A 22,736-nucleotide genomic window follows, 5' to 3' on the forward strand; every position below is an offset into this window, starting at 1 on the left:
CGTTGTAGTGTAGGCGGGTACAGCGTTAAATCGATTTAACGCTGTTTAAATCGATTTAAACACGTAGTGTAGACCAGGCCTCTGTTTGTCAGAGGGTGGAGATGGATGGCAGGAGAGAGATCACCTGATCATTACCTGTTAGGTTCACTCCCTCTGGGGCACCCGGCATTGGCCACTGTCAGTAGACAGGATACTGGGCTAGATGGACCTTTGGTCTGACTCAGTACGGCTGTTCTTATTGTCTTATGGGTACACTTATAAGATTATATCTTTTTAAAATTTATTTATTTAGCCAATTCATACCAGCTATCTGAATTTTAAACTGAGATTGACTAGCAAAGAAATATGGGCAAAACTCCCTTAATTACAGCATATGCCAGAAACAGATTTACATCTGATACCAAACAAAATATAGTACAGGTCACTGGAACTTCATTAAACATAAACTGCTACTGAAAGAAATGGGGAAAACAAATAAAATATTATTATGAATGACATTATAGTGTACCAAGTGCATTCTTATATGACACCAGCCGTACATATTTTGTTTTTGTTTTTCCAGCTTATACTGTGTATAATGGTGGTAGCTGTAGAATAAAATAAGCAAATATACCTTACAAAATATTATGCACCATCTTCAAGCTCAACATGACTTGAATTTACTAGTACGTTCCCTGAGACTGGTCACTGTTATTCATAGATTTTAAGGCTAGAAGAGAAAAATATGATCACCCAATCTGACCTCCTACCTAACGCAGGCCATAATATCTCACCCAGTAATTTCCACATCAAGCCCATAACTTCTGTCTTGGCTATCATATGTTTTGTAGAAGGCTATCTAATCCTGATTTAAACACTAGAAGGGATGGAAATAATCACTACAAACATTGCTGTTGACACTTTTTGCTTCCTTACAGTCAATAAATAAGCAGTTACGGACATAAATAAACCATCTGGGATGACCCATACACATTCCCACCTGTTTCCCTTCTGCACTTGTAGAGCAGGATAGACAACCACAAAAGAAAATCCACATGCTTTGCCTAGCTTGTCAGCATCTAGAACCAATCTGTATTCATTGGAAATGGGATTCTTCATCCAACCTGGGACATCAATAGCACGGGTACCATCCTCCAGAATAGTAGAGTTGCATAATTATGGTATTTTCATTAATGAATCAATGACTGTTCTATTCATTCATGTAATGTAATGACTTAACTCTCTGAATACTTCTGGAATAGAAAATTAACGTACATTTAACTCTGCATGTGTGTGTGTGTGTGTGTGTATATATATAGACATACACCTATAGGCAGATCTCACACACTGACATTTAAAAAAAACTTAATTAAGGTTGATTTATTTACAAATGCAACGTTTTCAATACACACAAAAGGTGTATTTAATGTTTTATTTTTAAACACAATTAAAAATAATATATAAATATATACATACTGCAAATGTAATACAGATAACAAATTCATTTAAGCCCATTTATGCACATTAGTAACACACCATGTGGCAGAAAGACTATGACTACAAGAAGACCCCTTGGCAATTTATCTTATATTAAATCCCTAATGGCCTCTCCTCATCTTTGTAAAAATATGCACAGAAGTCCAGACTATGCAGCCATTGAAATGAATGGTTATTTATTTGCTAAACGAGAACCCTATGTTTAATGTTCCTTAGACATAAGGTAGCCTGCAAAAGTCGCATTCCTACAGCTCCATACATCATTTATTTTACATACCCTAACTTCTCACAACAGGCATCAGAAAAATATCTCTGAACAGCATTGTAAGTTGCTGAGAATTTTGTTTTCAATTCCATTACTGGAAGATTAAATGTTAACACGTTTACTTGTTTTTTTAGCATCAAAAACAAATCCATGTACCAATCTGACACCATTTCAAAAACATAATGTGTATATTTATACTGGAAAATAAAAGTTTGGCACGTCTGTGATGTGATCATCAAAAACGGACAATGGAAGTTCAACTCTTCAAATAAAATTAAATTAGAATATATTATGATTTATGTAGTAACCCAACTAGTTTAAAAATTGCTTGAAAATGCCTGCCATGTTACAGCTGAGAGAGTTACTTGTTTTTATATAGGTATATTGTGTAATACTTAAATAAAAATGTTTTCATAATACACATATCTGCCATAAAAAAAATTACAAATGTACACATTGTGCTACTACTAATGCTATTTTGAAAAAATATTTTGAAATTTAACCAAGGAGTTTTCCTTCTCTTGGACACGAGTTGGGCTGGTTAGGAGATTAAAATCTAGGGCTAGATCCTTGGGTCTGGCCAACATTTGTCAGAATCAAAGGAGCGGAGGCATAGGTGATGTTATGCCACCTCTCTGTCCTTCCCATATCCAATCCTTGAGATAGCTGAGGGCTGTTTCAAACCCAAGTGAAATTTAGAAGAGCCTCCAGGCTGCTCTAAGTTATACTGACTGTAACAGTCTCTTAGGGAGTTGTTCCACCGGCCCAAGATCAGCAGAGCACAAAGTGCTGTGTTGACCCCCTCTTCTATTCCTGGGACGTACCACACCCTGACCAGGAGGGCCAGCAGCGGGAAGTATAGAGTCAGCTAAACTATCATGTGGGGATTGCCCTATGTAAAGAACACTTTAAAAAATTATAAAGTGTGCTCAGATATCAGGGTGAGGAATGTGATATAAGAACCTTGATAGAACACTGTCTCATCAATCAATCAGCATTCAGTTTCTCTCACATATACTGATCAAGACCAGATACTCATATACCTGTTGACCATATTTTTTAACTGGCTTCCTTAAGTCTCCTCTAGGAATCTCTGTTTATGTTATTTTTCTTCTCTTTAAAGATATTGCTCGTTGTGTTATCATTAAGTGGTCCAACTGACAGACTGCAGGCTGAACCTGGCCTACAGGACAATTCCATCCAGCCCCAGAACTCCTGTGGCATCCACTCCCCCAGCAGCTTCCCAGAATATAGAGAGTATTGCAGTGAGTGAAATGCTGCACAAGCCACATGTGGAGAAAAATGGCGTCCTGCATGTGAGGTCATGCCATGCCGAAGAGGCCATTTTATAGAGCCAGTCTCCCTCCGGCACATGCAGCACTTCTCTCCAACAGCAGGAAGGTAAAGGCAACTGATGAGGTAGCCAGCGAGCAATGGTGATCCTCAGAGTCATCTCTCTGGAATTCTGTTTTGGTAATGGGCCTATGGGGTTGCCTCCAGTCCAAACTAGCATCCAGCCCACAGCATTGAAATGGTTGGACCACAGACTCCAGCAAAAATGTCATCAAGCTTTCATAAGAAACTATAAAGAAAAGGGGGTTCCATGAAAGCTGCATGTCTTGTTCACTATATTGCATCTTGAGGAAAGAGGAGAAACAGAAAGTTCAATTCACAAAGTATTATTTATCTCTCAGAAAAAAATGACTTTCCCGGAAAGTCACATTGAGAAGATGCTTCTCATTTCCAAGGGAATTCCAACAGAGAACAAGCAAAATATACTCTCGGGGTATAACATAATAAAACAGAAATTAACAGCAGTGCAAGCACTCAGTTTTGCTACAATACCCTATGAATAATCTCCATCATGACTTGGAGAAACTTCCCAGTAAAAGTAATGAAAACAACAGCCACTTGGGCCATGTTACTTCTTGAACAAATGCGGCTATGCATGTAAATAAGATGCAGTTTGTGTGTGATATGGCTCTGTTCATTTCTTGTTTTAACCTAGAACTTCACTGTAATTTAAATCTATAAAACCCCAAACAGAAAGAGCATTACCTGAAAAATGGAAAGCTGTGAACATCCAGCTCCTCACAAAAATCCTGATTTGTATGCATGAAATGCCTTCCCTGAATTGATCAGTAAGGCCCAGTATTCCTTTAATACTACCCTCTTTTTCTTTAAAACTCTCCTCAAGATCCATCTCTGCCAAGATGCCTCTAAGAGAACAGAAAATTGATGCTGGGCACATGGGGATACGTGATACTTTATTAATATAATAACAGCGGTAAATATACTCACATATACATACCATGTATATATTTGATTGTATTTCAACCTCTCACACCCCTCATATGTCCCTTGTCTTCCCAAATTGTAAACATGTTGGAGCAGGGATTGTACCTTCCTATGTGTTTGTATAGCACCAAGAACCATAGACCTTGATACTTTTCAGGCCTCTCAGTGTTACTGCAATGTAAATATCGACTAGTGATACTAATAGTGACTTAGTTGGTAACTGAAGGAATTATTGAATTATTGCCACTATTACCTTCCTCCTAAACCAAAGAACATTTTAGCAAACATTTTCTCTAACAAGGGATATTAGCATCTATATTTTTAATAGAAAAATCAGGGCTTAACTCCATAGTAACTGAACAGTTCACAAATATTGCGGAATTTATCTTCACAACTCATCTAGGAGGTAAGGAAGTATTATTATCCTCATTTTACTGAGGTAGAATGGCTTATTCAGGATTGCACAGGATGTCAATGGCAGAGTTGGGATATGAACTCAAACATCCTGAGTTCCAACCCAGTTCCTACCCATAAAACCATCCTTCCCCTCAGAAACACAGGAGCTAAGACAGACTCTAATTTCATTACAGATCTGTAAAACCAATAATAAAAGATAGCACACTTTTTATGGGTATATGAAAGACTATGTAAGGTATTTCATTTATTAGAATATTAACGTCACTTGATATATTGATTTTAAAAAGACTTTATCATTCTTAAATACTCATCTAACCCATTCACAGCCTGAGTGTTTCAGGTGTGACATTTTCATTCTTCATGACACATGGCAACTATAGCAATAAACATGCATCTGTGAATGACACACTATTCCTGACGGGTTGCAGTAGATATAATCATGTTATTATCACTATTAGTAGCAGCAGCAGCAGCAGCTGTGTAACCATCAGAATCAATAAATCCTAACAGATCAGGAGAGATCATGAAACCATAGCAAATAATCAGGCCTAAGAAAATTCTTCATCAAAAGATGCTTTTATGTATCTGTTGGCTGGAAGAACAGTTTGACCCTGTTAGTTTTCTAAAGAAGCAAACACATTATAGATGCAACGTCTGTGGCATTAAAGCAAAGCAAAACCTGTGTCTCATGTCCTCAATAATGTTTAATTAGTTAATGTCTGTGCAGCACTTAGAACACAGAAAACACTGCATAAGTGCTAAGTAATATGAATTATTATCATTATTACTGGAGCAAATCTGGAAGTATTTATACAAGCAAAACTCACAGGAAGGTGAACATGAGTTTTATCTGAGTAAAGACTCATATCTTCAGGATTTTGCCTGAAGTAAAAGACTGAGGTTTTCCAATTTTTGCCTATTGTTAATTATTATTTCTATTATGTGACACAGAGTTCTGCTTGCTGGAGGTGTGGCAGGCAGAGCAGTACACTATGGTTTTGCAAATCCATCCCTGTCTCTGCTGGTGTTGTTGCAGATTGCTCTATCCCTGACAAGGCTATGAATCAGAATAAGCCAACAACTGTCCTCTTGTGTGCTTCTGTCAAGCACTGTGAGCCAGACAGAGTTCTGGAAGTGTTTGAACAGAGTGTAGTAACTCAGCATCACAAAAACTAACCTCCAGCCAGAGGGGTTGGAGCAACGCCACGTCAGTTACAGCATGTTTCTTTTGCAAAGAGAAGAACTAGAAGGAATGACTTCTAGAACTTCCAGGAATCCCTTCCAGGTAACTTCAGTCAAAAATGCTGGTAACATCAGTGACTTGATAGGTTTAGATTAAAGATCATTTAACTCATGGAAATCACTAAGAATTGATTGTTTTGTGCATATGCAGTTGAATCTCTTTCCCCTAGATAGTTCCATTTAGTTATGCCTCAGACAATGTTCTTGTGAACCACTTCACTGCTTGAGAATCAAATCTTGGTGTTCCCTGAACAACAGTATTCTAAAGTCAAATGTGATACAATATATTCACTGAGGCCGGTTCTGAAACTTGTCTGCTTTTAGAACTATAAAAACATTGCAGGGGTCAAATGTCTTTGGTAGGTAGTAGAAGAAAGGGATACAAATTATAGGCTAGAATGTGACTAGCCTTAATACAGTTGTGCAAAGTAGAAGTAAAGATCCTCTATCTCACAGCTGAGCTGTGTTAGTGCTACCTGGATGTTAGATCTGGGTCCTGTGTAGAGCACTGAAGCTGCATTCCACATACTCTCAGGAAGTAACAAAAGCATCTTAATTTAATACTGAAGCTAGATCCTCATTATAAGCCTAATTTGTAGCACACAACTAAATTAGCAAAACGATAGACAACGGTTAAAATAAATTATTAGAAGATTATAAAATCCTATTTCTTATTCAAAGAATGCATTTCCAACCATCTTGTTATTGGTTATTTTGACATTTGTTTATTTTTGCAAATTTTAGGGACCAAAGTTAAAGTTGAATGGGCCATGCAAGTTTGTTGGAGTGATGGAGGATGATGGAGGATTATATGGCAGTGAGAACGTGGCTGGACCCTGTAACTGTTCATTTCTTGACTTTCTAACATGTAGTTTTTTAAACTGATTGATTACTGTGCCAGCATGTAAATTACTGTCACTGACACAACTGACATTCTATCACTTGTTTAGTAAGCTAGACATTAACTTTTTGACATACTAGCCAGTACAATTAATATCTAGTATGATTCAAGGTATGTAGCTTTGAAATCCCTCCACAGAAGATATCTTGATACAAAACATGCTAAAATATGCTTCTCTGGACAATTATAAAGTGTTTTGAATAAGTCAGGAAAGAAAATTCAAGTCTGACATTTTAAATACACCAGGATTATATTCAGCAGTACAAAGCTACAGACTAGATCCAGCAGACCTAAGCCTCTGGAACTGCTATCCCTGGAATTTCCATAGGCCTTGCAGCGTTTGCAAAGATGAAGACTAACCTCTATTTTCAAGAGGAACGATCCCTCTCTTGTACCCCAAAATGCTGTGTTTCATGGACTCTCCCATTCTGTACTGCCCAACTGCCATAATTAGAGTAAATTAGGTTATTTGATATTATACCAAAATACTCTGTACCTGAGCATGCTTAATGCCCAACATGTCCTAACAGGTTCTTCTCCAACTGACTAAACATCACTCAGTGAGGGACAAGTTTGAAGGGCTCACACCATTAAGACACTAGGCTCTCCCCTTGCTGACAGTGTCACTGCAGAGGGACATCCAATGAAGAAGACCACAAAATTGAAAGGCCAAAGATTAATTCACACTTCACGGCACCCAAGAAGCTTGGCAACAGAAAGAAAGATGCCCAGCACCTCAGCTCCTACTGAGTTCAGTGGAGTTCTGGATGCTCTTAAAATCAAGTCCTTGGTGATTAGGGATGGGGTAGAACCCCATCACCTACTTGCAACATTCATTTACCAATAAGAGAGTCATGACGGCTACTGCCAGGCAGCCTATTTAAAATAACAAAGGAAGGGAGAAAGAATAAAACTTGACCGAATCATAAAACATCTGTTCCCCACTTCCCTCCAGCTTAACTCTGCTTTTCTCATAGTCAGCAAGGCGTGAAATTTGAAGAGTTTGAGAGTCAATCTTTGTGGCACATAGGGGTCTCATTTACTGGTAGCCATAAAGCTCATTTTTACTTGTTTGAGTTAGTGATGCAGCACAAATACAGTCTTGGGTGTTTGGCCAGATTGGCCCTCTGTATGCAGGGTGACCAGATGTCCCATTAGCAGGACGGTCCCAATATTAGCAGCTTTCTTTTATATAGGCAACTATCCTCCCAGGGAAAAAAAGTTTCCTAATTTTTCACTCCTGCTACCTGGTCACCCTATCTGCATGTAAAGGATCATTTTGGATAATACAAGATAGAGGAGTCAGTAATACAAAACAATGCTGTTAGACTCATAGACTCATAGGTCAGAAGGGGCCAATATGATCATCTAGTCTGACCTCCTGCACAAAGCAGGCCACAGAACCCTAACCATCCACTTCTATAACAAACCCCTAACCTATGTCCGAGCTATTGAAGTCTTCAAATTGTGGTTAGATGAGGTGTGCTTTATATGCACCTGCTTAGTGTGTGAGGACTGGGCTGGGACTAAAAGCGAACACCTGCACTGATGGGGTATGTCAAGGGACTGCAATGTAGTAAAAGCCCTCAGGAGAAATAGAAGCAAATGCAACAGCTTCCTTAGGCTCATGTCTTACCCCACTCCTTTTGAGGTGACTAATGCCACTTGCAGAACTAGTCACACTCAGTTGCTGCACTTCTCACCCATATAGTGGCTAGTCCCTGAACAGGGGATTAAGGGGAAGGGGAAGGTTCCTCAGGTGTCCCTTTGCTCTCTCACACCTGTGAAGAGCCAGCCTCATCCTGGCCCTGAATGATTTTGCTACACATATAACAGCTAAATCTAAAGTGATATCAGAACAATATTCATTAAAAACAGTACACTAGAGGGGAAAGAACATTTGTAAAATATGCATAACACTGAACGGCTAATAGTTACGCACACATTTAACTAAGAGCACTCCAGCTTAAGTGGGGTCAGTTCAGAGGTGTGACACTGAAAACTAGCAATCAAAAAAATGACTTTCACCAGTACTGCTAACACAGGAAATGCCTAAGACAAGCAGCCATCTAATTAACAAATTGGAAGGATTTCTTATCAATCCTGGAACTTCTATAATTTATGACCAACGTGACTGTTTTCACAACATTCAAAGCAGGTGTATAAAAGTAAAAAAACAAGGAGACACTTTTCTCAAGGAGTTGAGAGACTATTAGCCCCACTGCATGGAAGGGTAGGTTATGATCCAAGCATTGCAATTTTCTGCAGCTGTTGCTCTAAAGCATCCTGGTAAATTACTTTTATTTGAAAGGATATTCAGATGCATAGTAATGAAAGTCAGACCACAAATAACTACAGCATTCATAAAAATGAATTACACCATTGACAGAATCTGCTCATACTCTATCCTGAGAAAATAAGTAACTGAAAATCTATGTGAAAGAACAGGCCACCTTCTTCAGCTTGGTTGTTTAGCAGCTATATTCTATTTATGTTTCCTCTTACCTCAAGGGTCATGTATACCGTGCTAACTGCAACTTTAATTTCTCCATCTGACAGCTCCTTGAGATCCTTCAACACAGCCTCCTCAATACTGAAACCTGTTTGAGATATAGAAAAACTGTTCAATACATATAAGTTTCAGAGCTAGTCAAATGCAACAGGATGAGTTAAGACCAGAATTTTAGCCTTAATGTTAACTCTTCTGGCTTTTATGGGTTCACATCAGAAAATTAACATTATTATTTTGTAATTTAAATTAATATTAATAGTATGGTACTACTACTTTAATATCAGAGTAAACAAAGTTCAAAAGAATTAAAAGACAAAGATACTCATATATTCAGTTTCTTTCGACAAAGTTGTAAAGGCTCTGATCTGGAAGCATATTGAATACTACTTGTCAATGAGTGCACATAATCTTTACTCTTCAGATCATGGATATAAGACTTTTGTCGCTAATAGAATTGTTGTAACAAATCATTCGGAGCTGAAGCAATTAAAGTACATGCTGTAAATACAAACTTCAGATTGCATTCTACCATGGACCTTCCTTAAACTAACATTGTACCAATGGATGTTTCTGTGTGAGATTAAAGATGAATATAACCCTCAGGAACAGATTAACATGTGTATTGTTGACACAGGAGATTTTATCATCATCATCCAGTTGGTGACTTTAATTGTGGGATCTAGAGTCCTCTATATAGGAACCAGGAATGTTGTGAATTTTCAAAATATTTCATTTAACCATATAGCTTTCATTTACTGTAATGGGAGATGTCCAGCTAAAAGGCTGCAACATTCTCTAAACTAAATTTAAATAATTCATGATGCACAGGAACACGGTCAGTTGATCCCTACTGATAACGCAGATAATATAGCCAAATAGCCACTCATGACTAAAACAGCCATATAAATCATAACTGCTCATCAATGAATGCAGTAGCTAACTTCTCTTCAATCAGCAAACTATTGATAAGATGAACTGATAATTTCTCATGTATATCCAAAATCTCTGATATTTTCATTTAAAAAATTACTATATATAGACAGAGTCTTTAATAAGCAAAATATCTATTCTTCTCATTGTGCCCAAAATAACCAGTACACCTATGGATTCAGGTTTGTAAATGAGTGCTGCTTCTTAGATGAAACCTGGAACTGCTATTTTGTTGAATTGTTCCACTTCTGCCTAACAAACTAGATACTAATATATGGAGGTATACCTATCTCACAGAACAAGATGGGACCTTCAAAGGTCATTGGCTCTAGTCCCCTGCCTTCACTAGCAGGACCAAGTACTGATTTTGCCCCAGATCCCTAAACGGCCCCCTCAAGGATTGAGCTCACAACCCTGGGTTTAGCAGGCTAATGCTTAAACCACTGAGCTAGCCATCCCCTCATTAGGACTGGCTCCAGTGTTTTTGTCACCCCAAGTGGTGGGTGGAGGAGGGTAGCTGCGATCAGCGGCACTTCGGCAGCAGCTCTATCACCGCCGCTTCATTCTTTGGCAGCAATTCAGGGGCAGGTCCTTCCCTCCAAGAGGGACTGAGGGACCCGCCGCCGAATTGCTGCCGAAAAGCCAGACGTGCCCCTTTTCACTGGCCGCCCCAAGCACCTGCTGGCTGCGCTGGTGCCTGAAGCCAGCCCTCCCCCTATAAAGCATACATAAAGGCAAAACTTTCATCTGATTTGCAAAGGACCTCAGAATCTCATCTCCATCTATCTGCACATAGAGCACACAAACATATGCAATGCTAACTATGTAATTTGTAATAAAATCATAAACAATATTGATAAAACACAGAACAATGTAGCTGGTATGCTATGTCCCTGTTCAGGGGCACTTAAAATTATGATGCATCCGTGGCCATACTAAAGCTGCTTCCAAGAGTAGTAGCAAAGTGGCTAATTTTTTTTATTTTGTATTTGCAGTGTAGTTTCATTAACAGCCAACTATGGTCTTATCTCTGTGCATGAAACTCCATGGATCCCAATCCTAAAAAGACACACACAGCGACTTCACTTGATGCATTGTTAGCAATCCTGTTAGGTAAAATCCTGGCCTTACTGAAGTCAAGGGGAGTTTTGCCACTGACTTCCGTACATTGAAGTCAATAGGCTTACACACAATGAGCAAAGTCATGCACATTTATTAGCCTTTGTAGAATCGGGGCCATGAATGTCAAATATGAATAGAGCTCATGATCACAGGCAGTGTATGGCCTTTTAAATATAATTAAACATTTTCATTAATGATCTAAAAGAGGGTCTAAGACCATATTGGTGCAAACTGGCAACACCCATCAGGCACCTAAAGGGACCAGAAATATGAAAATAAAATTCAGTTCATTCCAACTGTGCAAACAGAAAGCTAATACATCTGGGAGGAATAATCCAAAAAAAATTTAACTCAGTCGGAGGGAGATGTCCTAGGGAAGCAGTGATGATTAAAGGGATTTCGGGTTAACAATGGAAAGCAAAGTGGACATGAGTTTGCAATGCAACATGGCAGCAAAAAGAGGCCATTGACATTCTTAATGTATTTACAGAAAATGTACATGGCAGAGCTGGGAAGCACTAGAACCATGTCAACTGCTTTATTCAAGTTGCAGACTCCATTGAAATCAAGCTTTATTCACTTTTATATTGTATTAATGAAGTGACAACGTTTCACTGGATTTTGTTCATATGCATGAACTCTTAATAGAAGCTTTTTGTATGTGTCTTTTGTTTTGTATATTGCTTTACCTAGATGTTGAAGCACAGCTAAAAACACATAAGGAACAATGAGCCTGATTCTGCCCTCACTTACTCCAGTTTCACTTCAATATAGGTCCACTGATTTCAATGGCACTGCTACTGATTTATACCAGTGTGTTTAGGAAAACCAGGCCCAACGTTTAGAAATTCTATCCCACTGCTGTTTACAATGTATTTCAAGTTTGATACTGAATATTAGAGCAGATCACTTGAGCCAAGCCATGTGATGGATGTCACACACTCTTCCTCCTTTGCCCCTGACTGGCTGAACCTAGCTCACGCAATCAGGGAGGTCAGCCAGCTCAGCGGGAGCCATTTTCACCTGGTTTCTCACAGAGAGGCTGCACTGACGTTGCACTCTCTAATCCAGCTAGGAAAAGACTTTTTTCTCCCAGCCTCCATGTTTTTCTGGATTGTGGGAGAACTTGCCTGTCAATCTGGGCACATGGCAGGAACTGAGAGAAAGCACTGAAGCACTACCAGTGCTCAAGTGAATTAGTCTGTGTCTTCATTACAAAGTGGGTGGATTACCAACCTGCCTGAAAGCAGCACCAGGGAGCGCTAGCCTATACCCCGCCAGAGTAGCTAGACCGGGTTTAAAGCACCTTCAAACCCAGAGAGTGAATGTTTTTGGAGGCATGGAGTAAAAATGGTTTAGTCCCATTTCTGAGTGACAATGAATAAGAAATATACTTTTCCATTATTAAAATAACTTCTTGCTATTTCAAGCTTTATTTAGGGTTAAAGTCACTTCACCAGCTTAGAGCTGAGCTCTGTGCAGGTGAAGTAGGTTCGGTAGGTAAAATCCACCCCCAAGATGGCATTGAGCTGTAGCTGAGTATCCTGCCTATGACTGGAGTGGTGGCTATAGCCCACCATGTTGTGTTGGGGCCCACTAGACAATATTACTAGAAAATATTAATTATCTTGTTTAGAATCTCAGATAGCACTTATAGTCCACAGAAACAAGACTTCTATGCTCCATTTTTTATTTTTTTATTTCAACTACTGTCATCTCACATAATGATCCATTCTGTCTAGATGTAGCCACATGACAAAAATGCTGCCTGAGGAATGGAAGTAAACTGCATTACCTTGAGCCTTAAATGGGGTCTGCTGGAAAACAGAGATAATGTCTTCTCGAGGCGGCAGCTCTGGAAATTTTTCTTCTAGAATTGACAGTATTTCTTCCTGTTCTTCTGTAATTCTTTCGGGTTCCACAGACATACATTGGAAGAGAATACTTCCTGAAATGTGAAACAGCAAAGTCAACCCCTCCTGTACAACAGTGAAAAGGTACTAGAGAAACTAAGTTATTACTGTAGCCTTGTTCCCCCTTCCCCCTTTAAAGTCCTTTCCTCCTTTGGGCTTGTCTTCACTGTAGAGTTAACTCAAGTTATAACATGCCTTAACTGGCATGTGTTGGTGCTTTTTTTTAATTTGAGTAGGCTGGCCTGTCAGGGGATATATATTTGTAGGTTACAGCTAGACTTAGCATAACACATCAGCTGCTAACAATCACCCCATAAAGTAATCCAGTCACTCTTGTGTAGCTCAAGTGTTATTTCCCAGTGTGGACATTCTCACTAGGGCTACGCTTACTCAAGATGCATTAATTCAAGTGTAGATAACTCAAGCTTACTCTGCAGTGAGGATATAGCCTTTATATACTTGTTACAAGGACCAGTACAAACTGACATGCCAAATTCCATTTTCTAAGCAGCCAAAATATCAAATTCTTTAAAAATCGACACTGTTAATTTGTTATTTTGATAAATCTAGCATATTAGGAAAAGCTACTTCAATTTATCATATACTTTCTATTTCTATAGGGGTTTATTATAGTTAAACATAACAATCTCAATCTTGCCCCAGGAAGCCAATGGCAACATTCCCATTGACTTCATGATAGGGCCCAAAAATTAGTATGAAGATTTTTGAAGTGAATGTCTCTTTAAGTACAAGTAATTGCTTTTTCTGGGAGCCACCTGTTTACAAATCCATCTTGCCTGGTAGTTGATCTCCCTTCTTTTTTCCCACACGGGATGTCAGTATCAATGGACATAGAGGGTGACTGCTAAAATACAGCCAGCAGAACCTTGAAATAAGTACACAAATACATACACAATATCACCCATACTACAGTTAAGCAAAACTAGATTAAGCATGTCAAGCAAATGACTGATTTTATCATATTTATTGACTCCATTATTTCCATGCCTGAGGATTTCTTATTGCCCTTCTTATTACCAATACAAAACTCCTCCCGAATACAGCACACAAGTAACAACTTTACAAAGGACTTTGAGGATAACCTTAAACTTATGATTTGAGTCAGTCACTAGTCATTCCAGTGTAATCGACTCTAGATGACTCCACGCCAATGTATTTCTAGATGAAAGCACAGCATGTTCAGCCAAATTCGACACATTAATTTCAAAGTTAAAAAAGAGTCCATTAAATAATTGCAGCACAATTGGCACTCCGTTACAAGACCTAAATAGAGTTGATGTATTTTCAGAGGATTACATAGAGCATACCAACCTCCAAATTCCATCCTTGATGTGACAGATATTGCTGGCGGGGTAAGGATTCAAGGTCATCTTTTAACTCTCAGAAGGCTTTGTTCCCATTTGCTAATATGCCCAAAGAAAACATTCATTGCCAATTATTCATGCTAAATTAAGAATAATACAATCTTATGCTTCAGCATTATTATTTATATTACAGTAGCTCACAGAGACTCCAACCAAGATCAGGGCTCCATTATGCTAGGACATGTACAAACACATAGGAAGAGACAGTTAGACCCAGATCCACAAAGATACGTAGTCACCTAACCCCAGACTTAGGCATCTAAGTCTCAGTTTTAGGCTCCACTGCGATTCACAAAACCCCTGCCTGACCCTGTAGCACCTGAAATCACTCAGCGCCTAAGTTTCTTCCTGGCATGCAAACTGCTGCCTCACTGTAGACATCTAGACACCTATCTCCCACCTAAGCCCCTGAGCAATCCACAAAACAGGGGAAGACATGCATTCACCTGCCTATCTTGTATGCAGGGCTCAATCAAGTAGATGTGATAAGAGTGCCTCTGTGTATAAATAATTAGTCATTGGAGTTGGGGGACTGGACTTTGGGTCTCCCACCTCCCAGTTGGGTGCCCTAACCAGGGGACTCATAGGGTCATTCTCACTCTCTCTCAGGCCCAATGACTCTTTAATTATTTATACATAGTGGAACAATTTCAACAGGAGAGACTGAGGGAGCCTGACATCACAGTGTCCCATAGCTCTGTGGTTAGGGCACCCTCCTGAGAGGTGAGTGTCCCTTATTCAAATGCATTCTTCCCATCAGGTAGAGTGGAGAATGGAACCTCATCCTAGATGAGTACTCTAACCACTGGGCTACCACCACTTCCTCTTTCTCTGGCTGTTGTGTGTGCAGCAAGGGCACCAGAATCTTTGTAGAAGTGGGGGGACAAGGCCAAAGTGCCCCCTCCCTCTCCACAGGCTGGCTGCTCCAGTGGTGAGCCAGCTGCCCCCTCTTCTGGTGCCACAGCAGCCCCTGGTGGGAAAAAGGTGTAATTGCAGTGCCTCCCCAGCAGAATCTATTATTATGCGGGGGGGGGGGGGGAGAATCTGCAGGGCACACAAATTCTGTGCTTGTGCTGCGGCACAGAATTCCCCCAGGAGTACATAGTGCATGTTGGCCTTTAGCAATGTGATTACGTTTTTCCCACAGCAAATATGTTTCTTTTGTTAAAAAGTGGGAGGTCTGATCCTCTCCAACCCCTCAGTTCCAGCGCTGGTAGCGTGCAGTGAAGCAGGCACCTAACCCATTCTCATAAAAAGCCACGTAGGTATTTAAGCCATCTGATTCTGGGAAAGGAATTCCTGATTGCGGATCGCTAGCAGCCCAGACTCTGGCACCTATCTCTGGGAAAGACTCTCATCAGCATCTCCCATTGGCTAGCTTAGGGGGTCCCTGCCTAGCATTGCTGGCTTTGTGGATCACATTCTTAAGCACCAACTTCTCCCCAGCCATTGCACAGGAAGCCTAAGCCCCTAACTCAGACTTGTGGATAGCTGGCTGTTCCTGTGATTCTCTAGGTGCTTGGAATGCATTGCAATATTTAAGTCCCTTTGTGGATCCAGGCCTTAGTCCCTATCCCAAAGAGTTCATAATCTAACTAGGCAAAATGCACAGAGAGCTAAGTGACTTCCATAGCATCACGAAGCAGGTTAAAGGTTCCAGGCTGAACTGGAACAGGTTCAGAGAAGGGCTACTAGGATGATCCAAGGAATGGAAAACTGTCATATGAAAGGAGACTCAAAGAGCTTGGCTTGTTTAGCCTAACCAAAAGAAACGCTGAGGGGAGATATGACTGCTCTCTATAAATATATCAGAGGGATAAATACCAGAGAGGGAAAGGAATTATTTAAGCTCAGTACCAATGTGGACACAAGAACAAATGGATATAAACTGGCTATCAGGAAGTTTAGACTTAAAATTAGAGAAAGGTTTCTAACCATCAGAAGAATGAAGTTCTGGAACAGCCTACCAAGGGGAGTAGTGGAGGCAAAAGACGTATTCGGCTTCAAGATTAAGCTTGATAAGTTTATGGAGGGGATGGTATGATGGGATAGCCTAATTTTGGCAATTAATTTGTCTTTGACTACTAGCAGTAAATATACCCAATGGCTTGTGATGGGATGTTAGATGGGGTGGTATCTAAGTTACCACAGAGAATTCTTTCCTGGGTGTCTGGCTGGTGAGTCTTGCCCACATGGTCAGGGTTTAGCTGATCGCCATATTTGAGATAGGGAAGGAATTTTCCTCCAGGGCAGATTAACAGAAGCCCTGGAGGTTTTTCGCCTTCCTCTGCAGCGTGGGGCATGGGTCACTTGTTGGAAGATTCTCTGCACCTTGAACTCTTTAAACCATGATTTGAGGACTTCAATGGCTCAGACACAGGTCTGATACAGGAGTGGGTGGGTGAGATTCTGTGGCCTGCATTGTGCAGGAGGTCAGACTAGATGATCATAATGGCCTCTTCTGACCTTAGAGTCTATGATTCTATGATTCTAAAGGCAGAGCTACGAACTGAATCCAGGTCTCCTGACTCCCACTCCAGTACTCTGTTCATTAGACCACAAGCCTGTAAAATGAGTGGAATCCCCCACTCTTTCAATGTAAAACACTGCATAGCTGGGTAAGTGCCTTACTGGGAGGGGGGTCAACTCCCTGTGAACAGGGCCGCCCAAAGGATACAGGGGGCCTAGGGTCTTCGGCGGTGGGGGGCCCCTGTTCAGTGGTAATTCAGCGGCATGGGGTCCTTCCACTCCGGGACCCGCCGCCAAAGTGCCCCAAAGACCCACGGCGGGGACCTCCTGCCGCCGAATTACTGCCAAAGACCCGGCACTTCGATGGCAGGACCCGCTTCGGTGGTAATTCGCCAGCACAGGGTCCTTCTGCCCCGGAGCGGAAGGACACCCCGCTGCCGAAGACCCGGCGCAGAAGAAGCTCCGGGGGCCCGGGCCCCGCGAGAGTTTTCCAGGGCACCTGGAGCGGGTGAAGGACCCCGCTCCAGGGGCCCCGAAAAACTCTCGTGGGGGCCCCTGCAGGGCCCAGGGCAAATTGCCCCACTTTTCCCCCTCCCTCTGGGTGGCCATGCCTGTGAAGCAGCAAAGATTTTTCCAACTTAGCAAATACACTCCTCTCCTCTAGGATTATTTGCATGTCAACTTCTTTTAAATTTCAAATTTTGGTTGTTTTTGGCATAGTCCTGTCAAAAAAGTATAGTTTAAATGTTTTTAAATTGGAAAAGTGGGGGGGGGGGTCCACCCTTTGATCACTGAAAGGATTTTCCTCAAACTTTACAACCATCACCTTTGGAAAGATTAATGTTTTATTCTTAATAGTAACTTTCTTCAAAAAGTTACAAGTGCATGAAAGCAGGATGATCTGCTACTGGAAACAATTCTGCAACTGAAGTATAGGCCTCACTAGCAGGCAAATGCTGGTGTGGGAGTAGTATTCTGAAGTAGGGAGTGAATCTCTCTGAGAAACAGAGATTAGTTGACATATTAGTTCAAGGGATGAATTTGGCCTAACTTTAATATGGAGACATATAACCTGAAAATACGTAGAGCCATAAAAGACATTGTAACATACCACTCCCTGGAGAGATTGTAGACACTTTTAACATTTATTGTAGGGTGAATCCAGGATGGAATTTCTTTCTTATCTCAGAATTTCCAGAATTTCTCTCTTATGTCTTAATACCCTTACTTTTCTTAGGTTTATGGCAGTCCTATTAATTTAAATATCCCTCTATGTGTGGTAATATTAAAAATCATATAAGAAACAGACTGTATAGAAAAGTATATACTATGGCCCACATTTTCACAAGTTGCTAGTGATTTAGGCATCCCAATTTTTGCACACCTTAAGGGGTCTGATTTTCAGGTATGTAAAGTGGAGTATCCAAAAACTGAAGTACCCACAATCTTTATTCATTTTTCAAAATGTAGGCCTGTATTTTTAGTGGTGGTTCACTTGGTTGGGTTTTTTAAATATAAGAAATGGAATAGTTATTATTGTATGTGTCATCTGAAACATCAACCAATGGGTTTAAAAAATAATACCTTAAGAAGCAGAGGAAATCAGAGCACAAAGTACTGGAAAGTGCAATAAAGTAACAGGTATTAGATATAAAACCATACAAGCTCATCAATTCAGAATTAAAAATTCCTAGAAAGTCAACCCAGATTTGTGTACCTAATTGTATAGAAAGAACTCAGATCAAGTAAGTCATGCTTCAGTACAATTACAATAATATTATTTTACTAATTTTCTTTTAATATATCACATAGTCTAATTACAATTGATTACAGATTGAGCAATAATTACACTACAGCTTTTGTCTAATCAATCCAGGTTTTCAGTTAAGCTGTGAGATAAGTGCATGATTATGTAATTCCAAAAAAAATGATGAAGGCAAAGGCAATACAGAAACAGTAAAAGGGAAATAAATTTTGATTCTCGCAATTTGAGCAAAATGTTTTTTTCTGTGTTTCTCACACCGTCAATTTCTATTTCTTTTAAATAAATAGTGGAGTTCAGGTAAATGAAAATCTAGGGCCCAGAGTTTCCAGATAATTAGGCCCCTAATGCCCATAGACATCACTGTGAGCTAGGGGTTTTTGAAGATCTGACTCCAAGACACTATGGCAGCTGGATTCAAATCTCACACCAGCCTTATACTGGCATAAATCCCTTGACTTTAACTAAGTTACTCTTGATATACATGTGTGAGGGAAAGGAGAATTAAGCCCCTTAAATCAGAACGAATCTGCATAATAAAAATTCTTACCAGTTACAATTCCATTTTTCAGTTCAAGAACAGTTTTATTATAGAGCAGGCCTGCACAACTCGTAAAACGGCAAGGGCCACATTACTCCAAAGAAAACAGCTGAGGGCCGAAACCCCCCCGCCCCACGGAAACACCTTCCCCCGCCCCCCTGCCAGGACCTCACAGCCCACAGAAACACCCCACCCCAGCACCGCCCAGCCCTGCAGAAACAAACCCTCCTTCCCCAGCACCGCCCCACCAAAACAGCTGTGGGCCAAAATGGAAGGTTGGGGGTGGGGAGGTGATACTTGATTTTAAATCAATCAGGGGCTCCCAGCTGAAGAGGTGGCTAGGAGCTGTCAGGGGCAAATTAAAGGGCCCGGGGCTCCGGCGGTTGGGGGAACCCGGAGCTTTGCGGGGCCGGGGCAGGGATTTAAAGGGACCAGATCTCCTAGCACAGAGGGGAGCCCGAGCCCTTTAAATCCCAGCCCAAGCCCATCCGCTGGAGCCAGGGGCCGAGATTCAAAGGGCTCTGGGCTGCCTCCAGCCACCGGGGAGTCCTGAGCCCTTTAAATCTCAGCCGTGGTGGGGAATCTCTGCGGGCAGCCCGGAGCCCTTTGATTCCCGGCCGCAGCTAGGATTTAAAGGGCTCTGGGCTTGCCGCTGCAGGCATCCCAGAGCCCTTTGATTCCCGGCTGCAGCTGGGATTTAAAGGGCTCTGGGCTTGCCGCTGCAGGCATCTCAGAGCCCTTTGATTCCCGGCCGCGGCTAGGATTTAAAGGGCTCTGGGCTTGCCACTGCAGGCATCTCAGAGCCCTTTGATTCCTGGCCGCGGCTGGAATTTAAAGGGCTCTGGGCTCACCGCTGCGGGCATCTCAGAGCCCTTTGATTCCTGGCTGCAGCAGGTATTTAAAGGGCCCTGGGGTCGCCACCGCGGGCATCTCAGAGCCCTTTGATTCCCAGCCGCGGCGGGTATTTAAAGGGCTCTGGGCTCGCCGCAGCGGGCATCTCAGAGCCCTTTGATTCCTGGCCGCGGCTGAAATTTAAAGGGCTCTGGGCTCCTCACTGCTGCAGGTAGCCCAGAGCCTTTTGAATCCCGGCCACAGTTGAGATTTAAAGAGCTCTGGGCTCCCTGCCGCCGTGGGCAGCCCAGAGCCCTATGAATCCCGGTTGCAGCTGAGATTTAAAGAGCTCTGGGCTCCCTGCCGCTGCAGGCAGCTCAGAGCCTTTTGAATCCCGGCCACGGCTGGGATTTAAAGGGCTCTGGGCTTCCCGCCGCTGCGGGCAGCCCAGAGCCCTTTGATTCCCCGTCGCAGTCCGCACAGTGAGCCTCCGTGGGCCAGCCATTTCTTGTGCAGGCCTGTTATAGAGCATTGTAAAAGATTTTCTGAACATTCATGAAGCTAGTTTAAATTAATCTGCCAATCCTCATAAATATATTTTAAAATAGGGACTTCTAATATTTCTAAATGTTTTTACCTTTAGCTCCCAAATGAAAAGAGCTTAAAGGATTCTTTGAAGATAACGCTATACTGCTATGTCCCTATATCTGGTTTTCACTGGCATGATATGTTGTTGTGAATTTCCATTGGGAAATCTCTCTTAGAAATTGATCAGACCCTCATTAGGATACACATATGTGAGTTATTGCATATTTTTAAAATCACAGTTTGAATACGGGTGCAAGAAAGAGTACAGATATGCATTTCAACTGGCTATTTGAAAGCAGCCTTGAACTCTTGATTGCTAGATTCCTCTCAATAATTGCAACTTGAGATATTCTGGTTGTGAGCAAAACTTTCTGATCCAAAACCCACTTTCAGTTTTAAGAGGAATAAGCATTCTCATCCCAACATGAAATGTAGACCTTATAGCATTAATGGAGTAATTAATCAAATAGGCACCCAATTTTAAAAGCTTTTTTTGTCGTAGGCCTTCTGTTGTTTAATTCTTCTGCTAAGAAAAAAGAAAGAGAGAAAGAGTATTCTCAAACTAATGCAGGAACATCTGCAATTCCCAATGTCAACACAGGGCTGTATTCTTCCTTCAGTGTATACCATGTGCTTGTTAGCATTAATAGGACATACACACAAAATCCCTGCATATTAGTGGGATATGGACCCCTCAATTTCTTTATGGGGTTTAAGATGCCACATAGTTTAGAAAAACAACAAACTCAGTTTGTGTCCTAAGTAACATTGCATCACCTGATTTCTCTTCATCGTAGGCATGCTTTCATTACCACTTTCCCAGACTGAGTTAGGTCAGCAGTCCATTTAAGTCATGTATTCTTTTAAGTATCTGTTGTAAAGGATATCCATCAGCTAAAAACACCGTGGCACTACACCCCATATTCTTCATATTCTGATGTGAATATGGTATAACTAAGATCAGGGCCGTCCTTAGGATTTATGGTGCCCTGGGCAGGATTATTAAACTGGTGCCCATGTGCCTGACTTCCTCTGAGCATGTCCTAAACAGATAGCTAAGGGTTAATGTTTCTTTTACCTGTAAAGGGTTAACAAAGGGAACCAAACACCTGACCAGAGGACCAATCAGGAAACCGGATTTTTCAAAGCTCTGTATTTGGTTGTCTCTTTGTGAAGAGAGGAGACATGCTTCTTGGTATTGTGATGTAAAGAGGTTGCATCAGTAACTCTCAGGTTAGCCCAGAGAGGAAATTCTGGGGGGAGAGAGGGGAAGGAAATGGTTATTTCCTTTGTTAGGAGACTCAGGGCATCTGAGTCTTGGGGGTCCCCAGGGAAGGTTTGGGGAGACCAGAGGAGCCAGGCACTGGAATTTTTGGCTGGTGGCAGCGATATCAGATCTAAGCTGGTAATTAAGCTTAGAGGGTTCATGCTAGCTTCTCAGTTTATGAACACTAAGGTTCAAATCTGAGTAGGAAGCTCTGGCTTTTTTTTTTGCTGAAATCAGTAATGTCATGGAGGTCGTATGACAAGACAAAGTGATGTCTTGTTGATTGCAAGACTAGCAGACCAGTCAAGCTTTCTGACTCTTGTTGATAGAGCAGAGATAGTTTTTAATTGAGTTTTTAGGTTTTGAGAAATTCCGTTTCTCCTGATGCTACTGTTACAGGATTTCAGTAGAAATGAGTGCCAATGTACACATTAGGAGGGGGTTAGGGTATGATAATATATATATATAAACAAGTTTGCTGGTATGAATAAACTGTACAATGCCCATCACTGATTTTGCATGTGGCAACATTGATGACAATGTACTCAATTCTTCGTACACTTCAAGTCCATTTAAATCAAAACTATCACCGTGCTTCAGGAGGCTCTCTAGGTTCTTGTACTTTGTCATTAGTTCCTCTTGTTTTCCTATTTCATTGAATTTAATCCCGCTCAGCCCACCTACGAGCTGAGTGAATGGAACCCCAGGCCGACAGTGGGTTGAGTGGCTCAGCCAGGGTCTCAGCCGCTAGCCTGCTTAGCCTGCTTCCAGCGTGGGGTTCCTTGGAGGTCCCCAGGACAGCAGCGGGTGCTGTGTG

The 22,736-nt window shown here is 41.3% G+C and overlaps 1 protein-coding gene across 1 annotated transcript in view; it reads right to left on the reverse strand.

The window, feature by feature from the left end:
- PRUNE2 (prune homolog 2 with BCH domain) overlaps positions 1-22,736 on the reverse strand; it is a 160,728-nt gene that overhangs the window by 126,645 nt on the left and 11,347 nt on the right. The window contains exons 3-4 of the mRNA XM_032774967.2: positions 12,959-13,111; positions 9,105-9,199 (exon numbers count right to left, since the gene is read on the reverse strand). Of these exons, the coding sequence (XP_032630858.1) occupies positions 9,105-9,199; positions 12,959-13,111 (248 nt within the window). The remainder of the gene's footprint in view (positions 1-9,104; positions 9,200-12,958; positions 13,112-22,736) is intronic.

Source organism: Chelonoidis abingdonii, chromosome 6, assembly GCF_003597395.2.
Source record: "Chelonoidis abingdonii isolate Lonesome George chromosome 6, CheloAbing_2.0, whole genome shotgun sequence".
Taxonomy (NCBI): domain Eukaryota; kingdom Metazoa; phylum Chordata; order Testudines; family Testudinidae; genus Chelonoidis; species Chelonoidis abingdonii.